This window comes from Oncorhynchus gorbuscha, linkage group LG15 (genome assembly GCF_021184085.1).
Source record: "Oncorhynchus gorbuscha isolate QuinsamMale2020 ecotype Even-year linkage group LG15, OgorEven_v1.0, whole genome shotgun sequence".
NCBI lineage: Eukaryota > Metazoa > Chordata > Actinopteri > Salmoniformes > Salmonidae > Oncorhynchus > Oncorhynchus gorbuscha.
In genome coordinates this window covers 31,290,775-31,311,608 of record NC_060187.1, presented here as the reverse complement: position 1 = coordinate 31,311,608, position 20,834 = coordinate 31,290,775, and the positions used below count along the sequence as shown (strand labels likewise).

At 43.2% G+C, this 20,834-nt stretch overlaps 1 protein-coding gene across 5 annotated transcripts in view; it reads right to left on the bottom strand.

Moving 5' to 3' along the window:
* The window catches only part of LOC123997628 (spermatogenesis-associated protein 16-like), a 60,693-nt gene extending 44,976 nt beyond the window's left edge, over positions 1-15,717 (bottom strand). For 2 of the 5 annotated variants that reach the window (XM_046302061.1, XM_046302060.1), the window contains exons 1-3: positions 15,408-15,717; positions 13,413-13,974; positions 11,887-12,032 (exon numbers count right to left, since the gene is read on the bottom strand). In XM_046302061.1, coding sequence (XP_046158017.1) covers positions 11,887-12,032; positions 13,413-13,967 — 701 coding nt within the window. In that variant the 5' untranslated portion in view covers positions 13,968-13,974; positions 15,408-15,717. Of the gene's footprint in view, positions 1-11,886; positions 12,033-13,412; positions 13,975-14,501; positions 14,879-15,407 lie in introns of those variants that run through there. The other 3 variants (XM_046302058.1, XM_046302059.1, XM_046302062.1) reach the window with 3 other exon arrangements.
* Positions 15,718-20,834: the final 5,117 nt, after the last annotated feature.

Sequence of the window (20,834 nt, the reverse complement as noted above, 5' to 3'; positions counted from 1 at the left end):
GTGGTGTCACACCCTGATCTGTTTCATCTGTCCTTGTGATTGTCTCCACACCCCTCCAGATGTTGCCCATCTTCCCCATTATCCTCTGTGTATTTATAACTGTGTTCTCTGTCTATTGCTAGTTTTTTTTGTTTTGCCTACCAGCGTTTTCCCCTCTGCTCCTTTCTCTCGATATGTTCCTGTTTGCTAATTTTCCCGGTGTTGACTATTCTGCCTGCCCTGACCCTGCCTTCCATCCTGTACCTTTGCCCCACCTGCCTGCCCTTGACCTGCTTTCTGTCTGCCCCTGTTCGATTAATAAACTGTTGTTACTTCGACGTTGTCTGCATCTGGGTCTTACCTGAAACGTGATAATACAACCTGACCATGACTGACCCAGCAGACTCGGACCAGCTGCGCAACGCCATCTCCTCCCAAGGAGTCACCATTAATAGGCACAAGGAAATTATTTGTGGCCTTATGGAGGGGGTCCACACCTTGGCCCGAACACCATGACAGGGCGTTGGACATCTTGCTGGAGCAATTCTGTGGGTTGGCTCGGAGGCAGCCTACTACGAAGGTAACCTCACAGCCCCTCAGTAACTCGGCTGTTAGCAGTACCACCTCACCGGTCACTCCGCTGTCATGATGTGGCCCTTTCTGAGTGTAGATCATGCCCCTCCCCTCACCTCTCTTAACCCAGGATTATTACCTCAGGTCATAAATACCAGGTAGAAACTACCATGCAGTATTGAGGGAGTCTCCCAGAACAGAGACCTGGCCAAACTTCTAATCCTCAAAAAGGTGTTATATACCCTTTGTTGGCAATGACAGAGGTCAGACATTTTCTGTAAGTCTTCACAAGGTTTTCACACACTGTTGCTGATACTTTGGCCCATTCCTCCATGCAGATCTCCTCTAGAGCAGTGATGTTTTGGGGCTGTTGCTGGGCAACAGACTTTCAACTCCCTCCAAAGATTTTCTATGGGGTTGAGATCTGGAGACTGGCTAGGCCACTCCAGGACCTTGAAATGCTTCTTACGATGCCACTCCTTCGTTGCCCGGGCGGTGTGTTTGTCATGCTGAAAGACCCAGCCATGTTTCATCTTCAATGCCCTTGCTGATGGAGAGAGGTTTTCACTCAAAATCTCATGATACATGGCCCCATTCATTCTTTCCTTTACACGGATCAGTCGTCCTAGTCCCTTTGCAGAAAAACAGCCCCAAAGCATGATGTTTCCACCCCCATGCTTCACAGTAGGTATGGTGTTCTTTGGATGAAACTCAGCATTCTTTGTCCTCCAAACACGACGAGTTGAGTTTTTACCAAAAAGTTATATTTTTATTTTCATCTGACCATATGACATTCTCCCAATCTTCATCTGCATCATCCAAATGCTCTCTAGCAAACTTCAGATGGGCCTGGACATATACTGGCTTAAGCAGGATTTGAGTCCCTGGCGGCGTAGTGTGTTACTGATGGTGGGCTTTGTTACTTTGATCCCAGCTCTCTGCAGGTCATTCACTAGGTCCCCCCGTGTGGTTCTGGGATTTTTGCTCACCGTTCTTGTGATCATTTGGACCCCACGGGGTGAGATCTTGCGTGGAGCCCAAGATCGAGGGAGATTATCAGTGGTCTTGTATGTCTTCCATTTCCTAATAATTGCTCCCAAAGTTGATTTCTTCAAACCAAGCTGCTTACCTATTGCAGATTCAGTCTTCCCAGCCTGGTGCAGGTCTACAATTTTGTTTCTGGTGTCATTTGACAGCTCTTTGGTCTTGGCCATAGTGGAGTTTGGAGTGTGACTGTTTGAGGTTGTGGACAGGTGTCTTTTATACCGATAATAAGTTCAAACAGGTGCCATTAATACAGGTAACGAGTAGAGGACAGGAGAGCCTCTCAAAGAAGAAGTTACAGGTCTGTGAGAGCCAGAAATCTTGCTTGTTTGTAGGTGACCAAATACTTATTTTCCACCATAATTTGCAAATAAATTCATAAAAAATCCTACAAATGTGATTTTCTGGATTTTTTTTCTCATTTTGTCCGTCATAGTTGAAGTGTACCTATGTTGAAAATTACACAATTGGTGGCTGACTAAATTATTTTTTTTGCCCCACTGTATTTCTGTGATTATTTAGTTAGTCAGTAAATAAATGATTAAGCCAATTTGTATGTTGCTGATTTATAATATATTCTTGGGTTCGTTCCAAGATTTTTACGACGTTCAGATGAGACTGATAGAAGGTAAAGAATAATTAATGATAGACTACTACTGATATAAAGTTCTTCAGATCTTGAATTCAGGAGATAGTCGCTCTATATAAACTAATGCTTCCGTGGTGCCCCAGGTTATTAATGGTTTAATTGTTGCATGGTTTAATTCAATCATGCAATCAATTAAACATTAGGTAATCGAGTTGAAAATAGCATGTGACAGCATACTTGTGTTACAACACCGCCTTCCCGCGAGCCCCGCTTACCTCCCCCGGAAGGCTTCAATGGAGAGCCGGGTAGCTGTTGGGCGTTTCTAGCTCAGTGTGCCCTCATCTTCAAGCTTCAGCCCTCCTCTTTCCCCTTGGACCACTCTAAGATAGCGTACCTTCTCACGCTGATGTCCGGGAGGGCGCTCGCCTGCGCTACAGCTGTATGGGAGCAACAGCCGGTCATATGCGTCAGTCTGGAGGAGTTTGTGGGAGAGGTCAAGGTGTTTGATGCCCCGTTCACTGGGAGAGAGGCTTCCCGGAAGCTACTCCAGCAGTGTGGCAGACTATGCTGTGGATTTCCACATGTTGGCAGCTGACAGTGCCTGGAACCAGGAAGCTCTGTTTGACATGTTCCTACACAGAGTCTCAGAGGAGGTCAAGGACGAGCTGCAGCCCGGGAATTCCCTCATCGATTCCTTCATTGCCTTGACGACGGAGGGAGAGGAGATTCGATTTCGCTCGCCCATCCAAGGATTCTACCTCGCCTCCGAGGCATCCCGGAAGTCCCCGGTGGCCCCGTTGCCAAGAGAACCCGAGGCTACCCAAGGTTCCCCGAGAGTTGCCAAAGACGGCCTGGTCACCGTTTCCCGAGCTATGCGACTAGGCAGAGCTGGGTTGTCTCCAGCGGAGTTGCCTGTATTGTGGGACTCATGGTAATTTTGTGTCCTTTTGCCCGTTAAAAGGAAAGGCTCACCGGTAGGTGCGGGTACTCTGGTGGGTTTTCTGCTTCCCTTACTCACACTCCGTTTAATGCCATTCTGCTGTGGGGCAACCAGTCGAAATCTCTCCGGATCCTCAAAGATTCTAGGGCTGATGAGAGCTTTTTGGACTCTACCCTGGCTTCCCGAGCTGGGCATCCCCACTCAGCCCCTCTCCATTCCCATGAATGTTGAGCGCTGGACAGGAGCTCTATAGTTCGAGTCACCGACAACACCACTCCCATCAACCTATGGGTGTCAGGAAACCACAGTGAGGCATTTCAGTTCCTACTCATTAAGTCTCCTCAGCTTCCAGTGGTATTGGGATTCTCCTGGCTCCAGCGACACAATCCCCTCATTAACTAGTCTACTGGTGCCATCATGGGCTGGAGCCCATTCTGCCACGCCCATTGCCTGAAGTCAGCACAACCTGGGACGTCTTCCTGGGGGCTCGGAAGTTATCCTGGACCTCTCCGGCATTCCCGCGGAGTACCAGGACCTCCGGGAAGTGTTCAACAAGGCCCGCGCCACTTCGCTTCTGCCGCACCGACCATATGACTGCAGGATTGACCTTCTCCCTAGCACTACTCCGCCCCGGGTACAACTGTACTCTGTCGAGACCAGAGACCAAGGCGATGGAGACCTACATTGGGGACCCCCTAGCTGCAGGATTAATCAGTCCTTCATCTCCCGCAGGCACAGGGTTCTTCTTTGTAGAGAAGGACAAGACTGCGCATCGACTATCGGGGTCTCAATGGAATAACGGTGATGAACCGCTACCCCCCATCTCCTCGGCCTTTGAGCCGTTCCAGGGGTCCACCGTGTTTTCCAAGCTGGATCTACGGAACGCCTACCACCTGGGGACGAGTGGAAGACCGCCTTCAACACGGCCAGCGGTCACAACGAGTATCTGGTCATGCCATTTGGCCTTACCAACACCCCTGCTGTTTTCCAGGCTCTGATTAAATGATGTTCTCAGCTACATGTTGAACCGGTTCGTCTTTGTCCACCTCAATGATATGCTTGTCTTCTCCTGCTCCACCCAAGAACATGTGCTCCACGTCCGACAGGTTCTCCAATGCCTCCTGGAGAACCAGCTGTTTGTAAAATCAGAGAAGTGTGAGTTCCATCACTCCACAATGGGTTACATCATCACTGCAGGGAGTGAAAACAGTGGTGGATTGGCCCCAGCCTACTTCCAAGGTGCAGCTGCAACATTTCCCGGGGTTCGCCAACTTCTATCATTGGCGAAATATAGGCACTGGTTGGGGGGGGGCACAACATCCGTTCATCGCGTGGACAGACCACAAGAACCTGGAGTATCGCCGCACCGCCAAAGACCTCAATTCCAGGAAAGCTAGATGGGCCCTGCTGTTCACACGGTTCAAGCCGGATACACTGCCACGGCGCTATAGCCCCGTGACTACTACCTTGGAACCCAAGACCATACATCCCACTTCGTGCCTGGTGACGGTACTCAGCTGGGGAATAGGAAAGCAGGTCCGTGAGGCACAGATTTCCCAGCCGAACACCGGGGGGGCACCTGATAACCGGATGTTTGTTACTGACACCGTCCCTGCGTTGCCGACAACTACTCGTTACTGACAACTACTCTGCGTTGCCTGGTCTCAGACAACCCCACCACCTGGAGCCAGCAGCTTGTGTGGGTCGAATACACCCTTCCCTGCTCTGCCACAGGCCTGTCACCTTTTGAGTGTCCCCTGGGGTATCAGCCCCCGCTCTTCCCTGAGTAAGAATAAGAGGTCGGCATAACTTCTGCCCAGATGTTTGTCTGCCGTTGTCGTCATACCTGGAGGAGAGCCCGGTCGGACCTCCAAAACCACCTCCAGGTATGGATGACAAGCAGATCGCCACCGGCATTGGCTAGGGCAGAAGGTATGGCTGTCCACCCGGGAACTGCCCCTCCGGGTGGAATCCCGCAAACTCTCCCCTCGGTTGATCGGCCCGAAGTCATTATCTCCTCTGCTGTTTGATTTGTCACATGAGCCGGATACAACAGGTGTGCCCTTAATTAAGCAATGATGCAGTTTTTAAAAAGTAAGAAATAAACTAAAGGAAAAATGGTAAGAATAAAATAACAATAACGAGGCTATATACAAGGGGTACCAGTAACCAGTCAATATGCAGGGGTATGGGTTAGTCAAGGTAATATGTACATGTACTGTAGGTAGGGGTAAATGTCCATAGATAATAAACAGAGAGTAGCAGTAGAATATGTCAAGAGTGTGAAGGAATGCGAATGCATACATGTGTGCATATAGCATCAATATGCATGTGTGTGTGTCCATGTGTATATGCCTCCAGTGAGTGTACATTGAGCCTGTACAATAGAGTCAGTGCAAAACATTTGAATAAATAAGAATAAAATAATGGGGTCAATGTTAATAGTCCGGGTAGCCATCTGATTAACTTTTCAACCGTTTTATGGCTTGGGGGTAGAAGCTGTTAAGGAGTTTTTTGGTCCCAGACTTGGCGCTACGGAACCACATGCCATGCGGTAGCAGAGAACAGTCAACAGTCTATGTCCTGGGTGGCTGGAGTCTGACACTGCCTGGTATCGAAGTCCTGAACGGCAGGAAGCTCGGCCCCAGTGATGTACTGTGCCGTACGCACTACCCTTTGTAGCGCCTTGTGGTCTGATGCCGAGCAGTTGCCATTCTGGTGATGCAACCAGTTCTCAATGGTGCAGCTGTAGAACTTTGAGAATCTGAGGTCCCATGCCAAATCTTTTCAGCCTCCTGAGGGAATAGGTGTTGTCGTGCCCTCTTCATGACTGTCTTGGTGTGTTTGGACAATGAAATTAAGTCACATTTTATTGGTCGCATACACCTATTTAGCAGATGTTATTGCGGGTGTAGCAAAATGCTTGTGTTCCTAGCTCCAACAGTGCAGTAATATCTAACAATTCACAACAACACACAAATCTAAAAGTAAAAGAATGATCTTAGGCTTGTGTGCGGCTGCTTGGCCGTTGGAACCCATTTCATGAAGCTCCCAAAGAACAGTTATTGCGCTGACGTTGCTTCCAGAGGCAGTTTGGAACTCGGTTGTGAGTGTTGCAACCTAGGACAGATGATTTTTACGAGTTACAGCACTCCCATTCAGTGAGCTTGTGTGGCCTACCCCTTCGCGGCTGATCTGTTGTTGCTGAGCTGTTCCAATCCACAATAAACAGCACTTACAGTTGATCAGGGCAGCTATAATAGGGCATACATTTTACTAACTGACTTGTTGGAAAGGTGGCGTCCTATCACATTGCCACGTTGAAAGTCACTGAGCTCTTCAATACAGGCCAATCTACTGTCGGTGTTTGTCTATGGAGATTGCATGGCTGTGTGGTTGATTTTATACACGTCAGCAATGGGTGTGGCTGAAATAGATTAATCTACTAATTTGAAGGGGTGTCCAAATACTTCAGTATATATATTTGCTACTGCTTGACTATAGAAAATCTCGGTCGACCAACAGCCTATTGACCAAACAATCTACTAATTGAGATCAACCCTAAACCAAAGTGTCAAGTGACTAGTGTAACAGTAAAACTTTAGACCGTCCCCTAGTCCATACCCGGGCGCGAACCAGGGACTCTCTACACACATTAACAAAAGTCACCCACGAAGCATCGCTACCCATCGCTCCACAAAAGCCACGGCCCTTGCAGAGCAAGAGGAACCACTACTTCAAGGTCTCAGAGCAAGTGACGTCACCGATTGAAACGCTATTTAGCGCGCACCACCGCTAACTAGCTAGCTATTTCACATCCGTTACACTAGGGTGGGCATTCCATGTTCCTTTTTCTGTATTTCTTTGTTTTTGGCCGGGTATGGTTCTCAATCAGGGACAGCTGTCTATCGTTGTCTCTGATTGAGAACCATACTTAGGTAGCTCTTGCCCACATGGGTTGTGTGGATAGTTGCTTTCTGTTTTGTGTCTGCACCAGACAGAACTGTTTCAGTTGTTCCCTTTGTTCTTTTGTATTTTAGTGTTCAGTTTCGAATAAATAATATGAACATGTACCACGCTGCACCTTGGTCCTCACCTTCTTCCACCAACAGCCGTTACACAAAGATAATTCTCTTTGGAGGTAATAAGGTCAGCATTTGATTGCGAGGTATTCTAGGTCGGGTGAGCAAAAGGACTTGAGTTCTTGTACATTATCACAATCACACCATGAGTAGTTAATCATGAGACATACACCTGCGCCTTTCTTCTTCCTGGCGAGTTCTTTATTCCTGTCTGCGCAATGTACTGAGTATATCTGGAGAGAGACATGATTTTGTGAAACAGAGTATGTTACAGTCCATGATGTCTGTCTGTAAGGAGATCCTCACCCTGTGCTTGTCTACTTTATTGTCCAGGGGCCTGAACAATAGCGAGTAATATACTCAGAAGCGGTGGATGGTGTGCACAGCTCCTGAGTTGTACTAAAAGTCCACTCCGAATACCTCTTCTCCACCTGCGGCATCTTGGAGCAGCATCTGGAATAATCGCAATTGCCTTGGGGGCAACAAAGGTTCTAATTTAGCAAAGTTGTATTTCTGGTCAGAATGCTGGTGAGTTACAGCCGCTCTGATATCCAAAAGTTATTTCCGGTTAATAATGTAAGAAATAACAAAATAATTTTAAAAACCTGTGAAATTGCTTAGGCGCTAGAAGCAGAGCTGCCATGTCTTTTGGTACCATCTTTCTCATTGACAGGTCCTTAGTGATGTGGACACAAAGGAACTTGAAGCTCTCGACCTGCTCCACTATAGCCCCGTTGATGTGAATGGGGGCATGACCGGCCCCCCTTTTCCTGTAGTCCACGTTCATCTTATTTGTCTTGCTCACACTGAGGGAGAGGTGTTGTCCTGGCACCACACTGCCAGGACTCTGACCTCCTCCCTATAGGCTGTCTCATCGTTGGCGGTGATCAGGCCTACCACCCTTGTGTCATCGTTGGCAGTGATCAGGCCTACCACCGTTGTGTCATCGTTGGCGGTGATCAAGCCTACCACCGTTGTGTCGTCGGCAAACTTAATGGTGGTGTTGGAGTCGTGCATGGCCACACATTTGTGGGTGAACAGGAGTACAGGAGGGGACTAAGTATGTAACCCTGAGGGACCCTCTGTGTTGAGAAACAGCAGAGAACATTCACAGCCTTTTATGAAGCAATATTGTTCTGTTATTCTGACAGGGCCAGAGCATATCAGCATCTCCCTAATCAGGAAATCATGGCAACTTAGTTATTTTCTCTCCTTAAAAGTAGAACACTATTCTCCTTTGATGTCTGGGGACCTGTTTGTCTGAATCTGGTCTGACCTTGTCTGGCTGGCTAATTGACATCTCAGCACCACTCTCAATGTATTGTAAACACTTACCTGCAGCTAAGGAGAAAAATATGCTGAGTGCGATAGTGAGATAATGCAATATGAATGTCAGTGCCACTGATCACTTTGTGAAAGTTTTGTTAACTCCTTGCACAGAAAACCCCCACAAATGCTCCGTATCCTTCCCTAAAACTGTTTATGGCCATACTATTCTATCTACATGGAAACGATTATCTGAGTAGGGCTTGGCTCTTTAAAGCCTCCCAGATAATTACAGCCATTAATCTGCTGCCTTAACTAAATGGCTGGCATTTAGATGAACGCACAGCTTTTTAGCTATAGTTTCTTGTACGTAAGTGTTCTATTTTAAACTTTACAGACAGAAATGCCAAGTAAATGGCCATTGTTCAATGAAGGTGAGGTTCATTGCTTTTAGGGAAGAAAAGGGAAACTTCCTCAGTCACATATATAGCTTGAGAACACACACCGCTACAGTGTAGCACTACATCAGGAACAATAATAATGAAAATGCACTAACTGGTAAAACATAATGACTCAATCATACTTTAGATCTGTACGTACATCAATTAATCTACTGAGAAAAAAAATGAGGAAAGTAAATCTCATTTACATAAGGGACACTCAAATTTTCTCAGTTGAATTTTTTTCCAGTCTGAGGAAGATGTTGGGATCTCAAAATAACTGTTTGTAGATGACAAACATTTTGTAGATGTGCGATTTGACAATGTCAGAACAGAACAGCATTGGAAGCGAGATGGCATCTACAACCTGAAGATGAGACAGACGCAGCCCTGGAACAGAAAGCAATCCGTAAACGCTGTCATCACAGCGGGTTCAAAGACTGCACCATGGTATTTTTATCTGTATTGTTTTGTCGGGTTCCAGCCTCCTAAACTAATGCATTCAAAATCCATTTATGGGGGAATCGTCATGGCTGTCTTTGATCGAATCCCGCCTTTCCCCTCATCCTGCTCAAAGCCAGCTCCTATGAAGCAACAGAAAATACAGAATGCACCACATTTACAGCCGGTAAATGCAACAACAAAAATACAAAAGGGAAAAAATGATCTGTAATCCATTTGTGGTTTCAGGAGCTGTGAACATGTGCGCTTGCTTTGAAACCATTGATTTTCTAAGTGTTACCAACTCCATAAAGCAAACTTGCATTCAGAATTTGTTGTGCAACTAACACAGCACGGATGAGAAAGAAATGTAGGCAGCTGCCATTAGTTGAATAATAATATTCACTTGTTCAAAGGTAGGGAATACTACCTTATATATATATATATATATATATCTATGACATACTGCTCCTGTGGAAGTATTAAACAGCCCTTTTCAAACTTTTCTGGCCAAATATCCTTTTCTAATGTTTGACTGGTTTTACATACTCCCATAACATATTTTCAGTTCAAAACTGCTGCTCTAAACTACCTGTCACCCTGATCCAAAATGACCACATGCCAGAGCTGAAATCCCCAACAGTAGACAGAGCCCAAAAACGTCCAAACACTGTTGACTTGTCTGTTAGTAAACAAGCCTTGAGATCCTTTGTCACTAGTTCATGTTCTGATTCTATACTGCACATCAACATCTTTGGATTAAATATACTTTCCCCCCCCTCACCCATCTACACACAATACCCCATAACGACAGTGAAAACATGTTTTTAGAAATCTTCACAAATGTATTGAAAATTTAAAACAGAAATCTCATTTACACAAGTATTCACACCATTTGTTAGAATCCCCTTTGACATTAATTACAGCTGTGAGTCTTTCTGGGTAAGTCTAAGAGTTTTGTACACCTGGATTGTACAATATTTGCACATTATTCTCTTGAAAATGCTTCAAGCTCTGTCAAATGGGTTGTTGATCATTGCTCGACAACCATTTTCATGTCTTGCCATAGAATTATAAGCAGATTTAAGTCAAAACTAACTCAGCAACTCAGGAACATTCACTGTCTTCTCGGTAAGCAACCCCAGTGTAGATTTGGCCTTGTGTTTTAGATTATTGTCCTGCTGAAAGGTGAATTCATTTCCCAGTGTCTGGTGGAAAGCAGACTGAACCATGTTTTCCTCTCTGATTTTGCCTGTGCTTAGTTCCATTCTGTTTCATTTAATCATTAAGGACTGTTTCAGTCCTTAATGATTACAAGCATAGCCATAACATTATGCAGCCACCACTATGCTTGACAATATGGAGTGGTACTCAGTAACGTGTTGTATTGGATTTGCCTTAAACATAACACTTTGTATTCAGGACAAAAATGCTCTGCCACATTTTTTGCAGAATTACTTTAGTGCCTTGATGCCAACAGGATGCATGTTTTTGAATATTTTTATGCTGTACAGGCTTCCCTCTTTTCACGTCATTTAAGTTAGTATTGTAGAGTAACTACAATGTTGTTGATCCATCCTGGCTGCTATCACAGCCAATAAAATCTAACTGTTTTAAAGTCACCATTGGCCTCATGATGAAATCCCTGAGCGGTTTCCTCCCTCTCTGGTAACTGAGTTAGGAAGGACGCCAGTCTCTTTCTAGTGAGCGGGTGTATTGATACACCACCAAAAGTGTAATTAATAACTTTACCATGCTCAATAGGTGTCCTTCTTTGCGAGGCATTGGAAAACCTTGCTGTTCTGTATGGTTGAATCAGTGTTTGAAATTCACTGCTTGACTGAGGGACCTTACAGATAATTGTATGTGTGGGGTACAGAGATGAGGTAGTCATTCAAAAATCATGTTAAACAATATTATTGCACACAGAGGGAGTTCATGCAATGTATTATCTTACTCTTAAAGCACATTTTTACTCCTAACTTATTTAGGCATGCCATAACAAAGGTGTTGAATACTTTCTGAAGACACTGTAGCTCTCGATACAGAACAGGCCCAGACAGGGGAAAAGTTTCACATATAGTTCCCAGGCACTGTGTGCTTCCAAGGGTAAGAAGACAGTGGGGCCAAGACAGGGTGAGTTATGGGGGTCCAGGTCTGGGTCCTAATGGAGGGGGCGGTGGACAGGTGTAATGATCTGACTAACAGGCAGGTCGGAGGGACAGAGGCAAGTGGAGGTCAGGCGGGTGGGCAGCATGTAAACTGCTCAGAAATAACTAGCTTTATCTCTGCTCCATTAACACATCCTCCCTTTTATATGCATGGAATCAACAGTATACAGAGAAATACTTTTCAGACTGCTTTTGGCTACACAAGATGGGGGTAAAGGTTATGTTATCCTTCTGCACAAAATGGATGTCTATGGGAGTTGTATTCAGGCTTGTTGTAGGTAATTCTGACTTACTCTCACTGCTGAGTCCTTTGCTGGGTGTTTTTGTGAATATCAAATCTGACAAGCATTCTCATCCTTACCTGTGGGAGTGGTTGAGGGCTATCTTCGGTCTCTTCAATCTCAGGTAGCAGGCAACAAGTCTGGACTCAATCAAACTGACAACCTTAGAAATGTCTTCATACACCGCATGCAAAGATTGTTCAACTGCAGCGCCTTTTGAACACAGCTGAGAGAGAGAGAGAGAGGCTTTCACTACACAAATCTCACAATTGAGCTACAGAACAATCTCTCCCTCGATAACAATCTGAGTATTTCAAAATTAGAACACAAAGCTTCTCAAAATAGACAGAAATTAATAAAATCTCAGAAGGCAGAATGTTGGCACATTTGACATCAAGTCAAAGAAATACTTTTGTCTATGCACTTATCATATGAACAGATCATTTCAAACAAGTCCTGTTTTTTTTTCTAGGGATCATGGAAAACATGTCGGATGTGTAGTTGGGGTGACCAGTAACACACAAATGAGTCATCAGAGGAGCTTAATCAAATGACTATGACAACATTTTAGTGCCACTGGCAAAACTATGCAGCATGTGCTAATTATAGGACCTCTCAACAATGTACGGTAAAGCATTCATGAATTATTCATTTGCATATAAGAGACTGAGATGTACCTGGTGATGCACTAATGAAATAATTTATTTCAGCAGACAATAAACTGAGATTTTTACATTGTAGTATACCCCTCTGGTTTAGTGTTCAAATCAGGTTCAATGAGTTATCCAGATAACTTGCCTAAATATTCTGATATAGTGTAACATTTTACTTTTAAAAAGATAGGCATGGCCTAATAAATTCAGCATATCTAAGTGTATATTTTTTAATGAACCTGAAAATGAATAGTTATTTGTGCTTGATCATCAAAGTTTCTCTGGGCATGAACGTCTAGTTCTGATTTACATTTGGCTGAGTTTTCAACTTATGTGAATTCAATGTCAAATCAACAAAAAAGGCCACCAAGTCATTAAAAGTTGGATGAAAAAAAGATAAAATACCCTTTCTTTGATGACTTCTTGAAAATCCAATCAGTTTTCCACATTGATTCAACATCATCACATAGATTTTTTGGGTTGACATAACGTGGAAACAATGTTGATTCAACCAGTTTTTGCCCCGTGGGTTAGCTGGTTAACTAATGTATCCTGCTCTGTAGTATATTGCTCGAAGTTTGCTGCTTTGTGGGATTTTCAAAGTACATACGCTTTGTAATAAGCATACAACATTGTGCCATACAAGACAAACAGATGAACACAACTGTATCTAAAAGATGTATTACATTAAAGGCCATGAAATTTGTAACACATGATATCTGTGAAAATAGAGGTCATATACCCTGGGGGAAAGCTGGCTGCTGCCATAAGTTCTGGCAGTTTTCATTTCAAGTTTTCAACACTTTGATTTAAAAAGGTTTGACAATCATTTTACAAGACTGGGGAGGGATGGAGACAATAAATAATGATGTAATCTATTTGTTTAGGAAGTGAACAAATAAATAAATAAATGAGGAAGGACTATGGACAGATTTAATTTAAATATCAAGTACCTCCAGAGCTGTGGTAAAACGACTGGCTGCGATCCCATATTTCTTCTGTTGGTAGTATGAGTCGGCATCCTGTAAGGCTACATCCAGCCATTTGTCAATTTGAGGCAGAAAGCCGAGATTAGGTCCACTTGGAGGACCTACTATTTCAGAGGCTTGACACATAAATTGTGAAGCCGAGGAGGTGACTGGGGACTTGGAGGGCTGCTGGGTAATGTTGTGCTGCTCGTCACCATACACTAGCTTCATCTCCGCCGCCAACAGGCTTTTTAAAGAGATACGGAGGGGTGGAGGTAAGGGGCTTCCCTCATCACACACCCCCTGCTTCTCCACTAGTGGTCTATCACTAACACCCCTGCTGTCCGTCATTCTCTTCTTGGGCCTGGTGCTGTTTCCCCTCACTCTCGCTTTCCTCCTCTTATTTGGGCCACTTTCCATGGGTGGTGGTGGTGCCTGGGTATTGTGAATCAGATTCACGTCTGTCTCTGTAGCCGAGCTGGGTCTCCCTGGCGGAGCCTGATTATCTGAAAGCTGTGGAACTCCTGCAGATTGAACCATGATGCACCTGCAGGAGATGATCACCAATATGAACAGATAATGTAGACTCATGAGGCCAAATATACTTGTTACTGTGTAGCCTGGCCCAAAACATTGTGACTGTTTGTGTGTGGAAAGAAATCATCTCAAAGAGAAACATGGTTTAGATGTCAAATTCCTGCAAAATATGCGCTAGGTTATAAACCAAATTCCTAGTCTACATCAGAACTTTTCAAAGTAGAAAATATGAAGTTTCTCAAACATGAGGTTGGCCTAGAGACAGATTACATAATGGTAGGTCTAACCTTGCCCCCTGTCTAATTGTGCATTAACCAGGGTAAGGTATGCCTACAACTGTGCAATAATATGTTATATGTAACCTAGACTGCTTTCAAAGTCAGAGATTCTGAAAGTCATGCGGACGCTATGCACAGATGTTGCTCAGTGGCGACATCAATTCGCTGCTAATGGATGCGTTTTTGTAAACATATTAGGCAACACCATATATATTTAATGGCTCTTTGGCATGTAGGCTAGATGGGAATTGTTACTCACCTATATTTTGCTTGCTTGTTATGTGGATTGTATGCATTCGATCATCTGCATTCGGTTCGTAAAACAACATTCTGTTAGACCATTTGAAAGCGTTCTTCAGGTGTTTGGATTCCATGCTTTATCATTCGCGGCAAATTTGTGCAGCAAAGAAACACGCCTGTTCATAAAACACGTATTTGATTCCAGTATATCAACATGAACCCATAGACTTAGGTGAAATGTGCACTGCCTGCTGCAACTTGATTGCCGTTTTTGGGTATGGCGAAAGTGGCATCTAGACTAGAGTTTCCCCAACTCCGGTCCTCGAGTACAACCAACAGTAGGCCTACACATGTTTGTTGTAGACACGGACAAAACAGCTGATTCGACGTGTCAAGGGCTTGATGATTAGATCCGTTTCTCAAAGTGGGGTCTGTGGAAGTACTGCAGGGATCGGTCCACAGCCAGATCAAAAATATTCATTTTTAATTAATATTACTAACAACTACAGGTTAAAATAATTGGCCAAGGGATCCGTGGAATAGGTCTAGATTGTGTAATACAATAAAATGCATCTACAATTTATGTTATTAATCCTGAGCACCATGGGCCCACAACTATATTTGTGTCCACAGTGCTCCACCAATTATACGTTTCAACTCAATACTTGTATTTAAAAAAAATTCTGAACACATTTACGTGATTTGTGGAATGCACATGACATTTTGACTTGGGACCACCAGTTCTGCTCAGATAGTACATTGAATAGCATGGTTACATCTGTATCGTTGTTTCACATCCAGTGCACTTAGACTGTTGGTATATTCGTGTCATTTGAGGGTCGCATCATGAGCAAAGTAACTTGTATCATTTTACTTCACCTGTGAGAACCATAAGCAAGTCTAGCCATTCATAGACGCTAAATACCTTTAGGTTTGTTGATGAAGGTGTAGCCTTCCCGGTGGACTTAAGAGCCGTCCGACGCTTACTGTTCATCACATGCGGTACGGTTTAGGAAACATAAGGAACATAGCTTTCATATCAGTGAGAAATATTTTTCTCAAAACAATAGGTTAAATTACACCACACCTTTTATAGATTTAGGTTTAGTGTTCCCACACGGCCATATCTCCATGTTACAGTGTGTGTTTACGGAAGACAGGCTGAAGACATGGGACCACCTGTGCCTATTAGCTATCTAGGGTGTTCGAACACCTGTGTGTAAGCAAAACTCGGGAGGAAGTCTAGCGGAAGTGCAGTTTGTCCGCTGGAGGCACACAGCCTATATACACTTGCTGTGCAAACCCGCTACAGTAAGTGTATATTTTTTTAAAACAATTATTTCTCTCTGATATGAAAGATGACTTCCATTTGTTTCGAAAAGTGTATTGCAAGCTACGATTATTGACGTTTCTAAATATTAAAACAGAGCATCGGGATTGTTGTTTACATGGTCCCACCAGTAAATGGTGCTTATAGCTGAGAACCCTTGGGATGAGGCAGAATGCCTTATTAATGCCATGACTTCTCAAGAGCAAGTGGATACTGATTGGCAGGCAAAAAAAATATGCTTGTGTTGGAGCTCCTGACAATATAGGCTACCAGAAGTACCTTGAACCAAAAATAGAACATTATTTGTGCCTTTTATATGGTCTTTATACGGGTACAAAGCGTTTGAAAAGTCTCTCTGGAGGAGTTATTTAAACAAGGAACTGCGTGCGCTATAATAATCTATAGTTTCAACAGTGAGAATGAAGATGCTCAGATGGCTTGACAGTAACTTGCCATGTTTATAGACATCCCATAACTCACAGCGGCATTGTACCTCAGCAACAGCCTGGTGACAGATGTATAATTTTGCCTCTAAGGAGACTGAATCTGCCATTTGTCTCCAGCAGAGGTAGTTAACATTCTGACCTCTCAAGATTAATGAATGTTCTGCACACATCCATTTCTATTTGATACCTACAGTATATCCATGAATCTGTGTCTGACTTTGCTATTAGTCTACATGTCAGTCTCACATGTGGTACTCCTAACACAACTTGTGCTTATTGTCAAGGCAATTGTTTTGGTTTTCATAGTGCAGACAATGTTAAACCTTATCACATGCAGATGGGGTTAAGTGTATGGAGTAAATGAATAAAATGTCTGAACCCTCCCATTCCAATCGCTTAGATGGTGTAATTTTGCCATTTTTAGTCTGCTGCATCAAGATGGCACTTAAAACTGACAGACCCAATTAAAGAGAAAATGTGTCAATGTCATCAGATGGCCCCAAGTCTTTTTTGTCTCTTCATTCTCTGGTTTAGAATGTGAAACTGAAATAATACTAAAAGCTTGGTATTGTATGATACTCATTTGCCATTGTGAAGATTTATCATACAACTTTGACTTAGAGTTCCTTAGAAATGACAAAAGAGCTGGAGGGTGCTCAAGTATGGTGTCACATTCAGCTCTGCTAGGACTACACTCAACCTGTCTGTGTAATTTTACCAATACCCTGTACTGTGCTATGGGGTTCTTAATGGTTCAGAGTGAATGATACACTAGACAAAGACTATGAGTGTGTAGAGCCATTTGATCTCCTGTTGTTTTGAGGGTCAAAGTACAGTTTCAGCAGGTCATATTTTCAGTAGACTCAGTAAGGCTCTCTTAATTTTCAACAATAAGACAGGTGTTGTTTAGATGCAGTAGCCTCTCTAACCCCCATCCAGTGATTTCTTGAGGGTTATCTCCTGTGGCATAAAGCTTTTGTTGTTCCTAGGGCTGAGACAGTCATGGAATTTTGGATGACGGCCAGCCAAATGACTACGGTCACAGTAATAACAATTTGAAATGCACATTTTCTCCTCTCTTCTGCTCCTGACTGCATTAATTGCATTAGAAATTGAATGAATAGAATGGGGATCCCCTTTAAGTCAAAGATGACATAATGGGTGGACTGGCGGCCATTGCGAGTGTACCCATAGGAGCAAAGCAGGAAGTAAAATATGTGCTAAAATATGTGCTGTGATTTGTTGATTAAACTCAACTAAACTCAAATACATTACATTGGATGAGCCACATCAGCTAACATAATTTGAATGAACATTCTACATTACCATGCAAATTTTTGCATTACAATACCAGACTGCCATTGCGAGTGTACCCATGAGTTTACCAGTCAAATCAAATTGCCAGGGTTAGAGGTTCCAAGACTGTTCTATTTATTCTATTTTTATATGTGCTGCTGCTGCATTGTGGAGGCATTGCCTAGGCAACCTTAGACTATTTTGCTTGTTTCAGCAAGGAGCAAAGTTTCATCACGTTGTTAAGAGTCCACGTTACGGTTAAAACTGACTCAACCTCACAAATGTCCGGTCGTCCCATCTTCAATTAGCTGTTTTTTTTTCACTCAAAAAGTTTAAACGGTCATGATGGTTATTTTATTTTCATGTCGGTCTTCATTCATAACCGTCGGTTACACAGTTTTACGATAATTGTGCCAGCCGTAGTTGTTCCTTTCCAGTCATCTGAGTGACAGGACCATGGTACTGGCACATGTTGCACAGCAGATTGGACCTAAACAATAGACGCAGAACAGCAGACACAGCTATTTCTCTGTTGCCTATTGTTTCCCTTTGATGCATATAAATAGCTGTTTATTCCACCTTTTGCTTACCACTCGTTTTAGTGGCTGGGTTCGATGTCACAGTCCACACGGCCTGGCAAAGTGAAATTTAGAAAAAGACCTCAGCTCTGAATTATTAGATAGTCCATTAGAGACAATCTTATGGTGCTGTAAATGGCTGTTATATGACTAGTGCGGAGTACATCTGTGTGAAATACTCTTATTACAGAGCAGTTTCTTTGCATCTGTATTTGTCTAGAGGGCAGTTAAGAGCTGTACCATTTCCTGGATAAGTAAGTGGAGGGCTGTAATAGTGTGCCATATTTCACGTTAAAGAAGTGCTTCTGGATACAGCTGCACTTTCTAAAGTCAAGCCGTTATATTTCTCTCTCAATCTCTTTGCTAATAATGAGATAGCAGCTCATCCATATGCATCTACCTTACCCGAGGAGGACCTTGGGAGTATGTTTATGCTTAGTCTAACACACTATTCACATTGAAACAGAAAGCCACGTCACAGAGGCATCCTTGAGATTTCCTGCTGCTACATTTGTTCCTTCTCATAATTGCAACCCAATACATAGACCTTGCTCACCCTACCTTGGGAAAGATAATACGGATGATATGCTACAGGGGAATGCATCTCCTTGCATATTCAGTAGTCAAGCGTGGAGAGTCGTAATGACATAAAAGGTGTCGTCGACGTCTCCCGATGGAGAGGCTGCTGCTATGTGGATGGTTTGGAGGAGGGGTGGGTAACTCATTCTGGCTTCCTCTCTGCAGTGGTGGGTCTACTGTTAGACCCTATAGCATGAAGCTTTTCCTGAGCCTCAAAGAAATCAGCAATGACGAAGGAAATATAATAACTTGAGTGGATATCTAATGAAGAAAGTAGGGCCATATAAAAATCAGTTTGCTCACAAAGGCTGACACGGCTGATTAAATAAATCATGTAAACTGGTTGTAGCTGCAGTATAACAGCGAACAGCATAGGGAGACAAGGCTAGTACTCATCGGGAGTCAAAGTTAGTACCAATGCTAATGTAGTGGTTCTGGTTAGAGGAGGAAGAAGAAGAGGATGGGGAAGGGTGGATGCTAATGTAAAATTAATTTAGAATTACAAATAATAATATTAATTAAAATCATCAGTCCGTAACTGATTAACAATACAAACAAATTGGTTCAGAAGAGATTCTGACTTCTTCTTCTAAATAATGAACATAACAGAATCAAAGTGAAATGGAAGCTCTGTGTTATTTTGTTACTACAAAAAAAATAGCTAAATATGCCAACTTTGTAATCCTAGATTCCACTGAGTTAATGAAATGGACATCAATATGTTGCTAACAGTGTATCTTCTTCTACTGTCCCTGTCTCCATACTGGGCTTGAACAAGGGATCCTATGCTTTGCAACACACGTAACCACCTCCTTGCCAATGTACCAACCGTTTGAACTATACAAACAGTACCAATTAGACAGCTCCATCAACGACATTTCAAGCTAGCTGTGGAGTGAGTTTACAGCACTTTCTTAACTCTGTTCTATCAAGGGTTAAACCAATTCCAGCACTGAACCTTGACTTCAAATCATAAACCTTTACTAAACCTTACTCTCTGCCAATGCGTAATTAAATCCACATGTCATCAGATTTATTTGGGGGTAAATCACCGTGAGGATAAGTATCTGGTTCTTAGAGTAACATACCATGGTGTGGAATACATGTGGATGAGAAAATGCTTTCGGGCCATATCAAGAGCCCTACAATCTTCTACTCCGTATATTTTCATCTAAAACGATACACTTCAAATAAATAAACTGTTGGATATACCACACATTATCTATGTGTCCCTCTAGAAATGCGGTTGAGGTCTGCCTTGCTATGACAATTCCCTGCTTCGGTGGGAAGTGTTCTTTATTCATACTCGGTTGAATAACTTTTGAGGGTGTTGGTACTAGACATGATGCAGGATTTCCAACCACAACATTACTGACGTAATATAATGTATGGTTCTGGGCTAATGTACTTGCCCAACTTTAGTTGAACCTCTTTTTACTAAAAGAGAAACATATTTTAATGTCCAAACAGGCTTGGAGAAACATCTTTATTGTCCAAACAGGCTTGGAGAAACATCTTTAATGTCCAAACCGGCTTGGAGAAACATCTTTAATGTCCAAACAGGCTTGGAGAAACATCTTTAATGTCCAAACAGGCTTGGAGAAACATCTTTAATGTCCAAACAGGCTTGGAGAAACATCTTTAATGTCCAAACAGGCTTGGAGAAACATCTTTAATGTCCAAACAGGCTTGGAGAAACATCTTTAATGTCCAAACAGGCTTGGAGAAACATCTTTAATGTCCAAACAGGCTTGGAGAAACATCTTTAATGTCCAAACAGGCTTGGACATTAACGTTGCCATGCAGATGGCTCAGCTTTTTGAAAGGGACATGGTTAAATACTGCAGAAATTACAACGTGGGCCCATTACTTTGTATGAATTGACCCCATATTGAGCAGCCTTTGTAGTGTATAAATATGTGCTGTATATGAGAATGTTCTAAGAAATGGCAAGGTCAATACAATGTTCAGTGGATCTGTTTCATTAACACACTCAGATCCCCCGTGTGTAAGCCGTTTTCACTGTCAGTTGAGATCTCAGCTGTCTTGGATCAAGGACAGTAAGCTCAGCTGTACCTTTGTTTTACCATCAGATGCATTCTAAAGGTTGCATGGCTGTACAT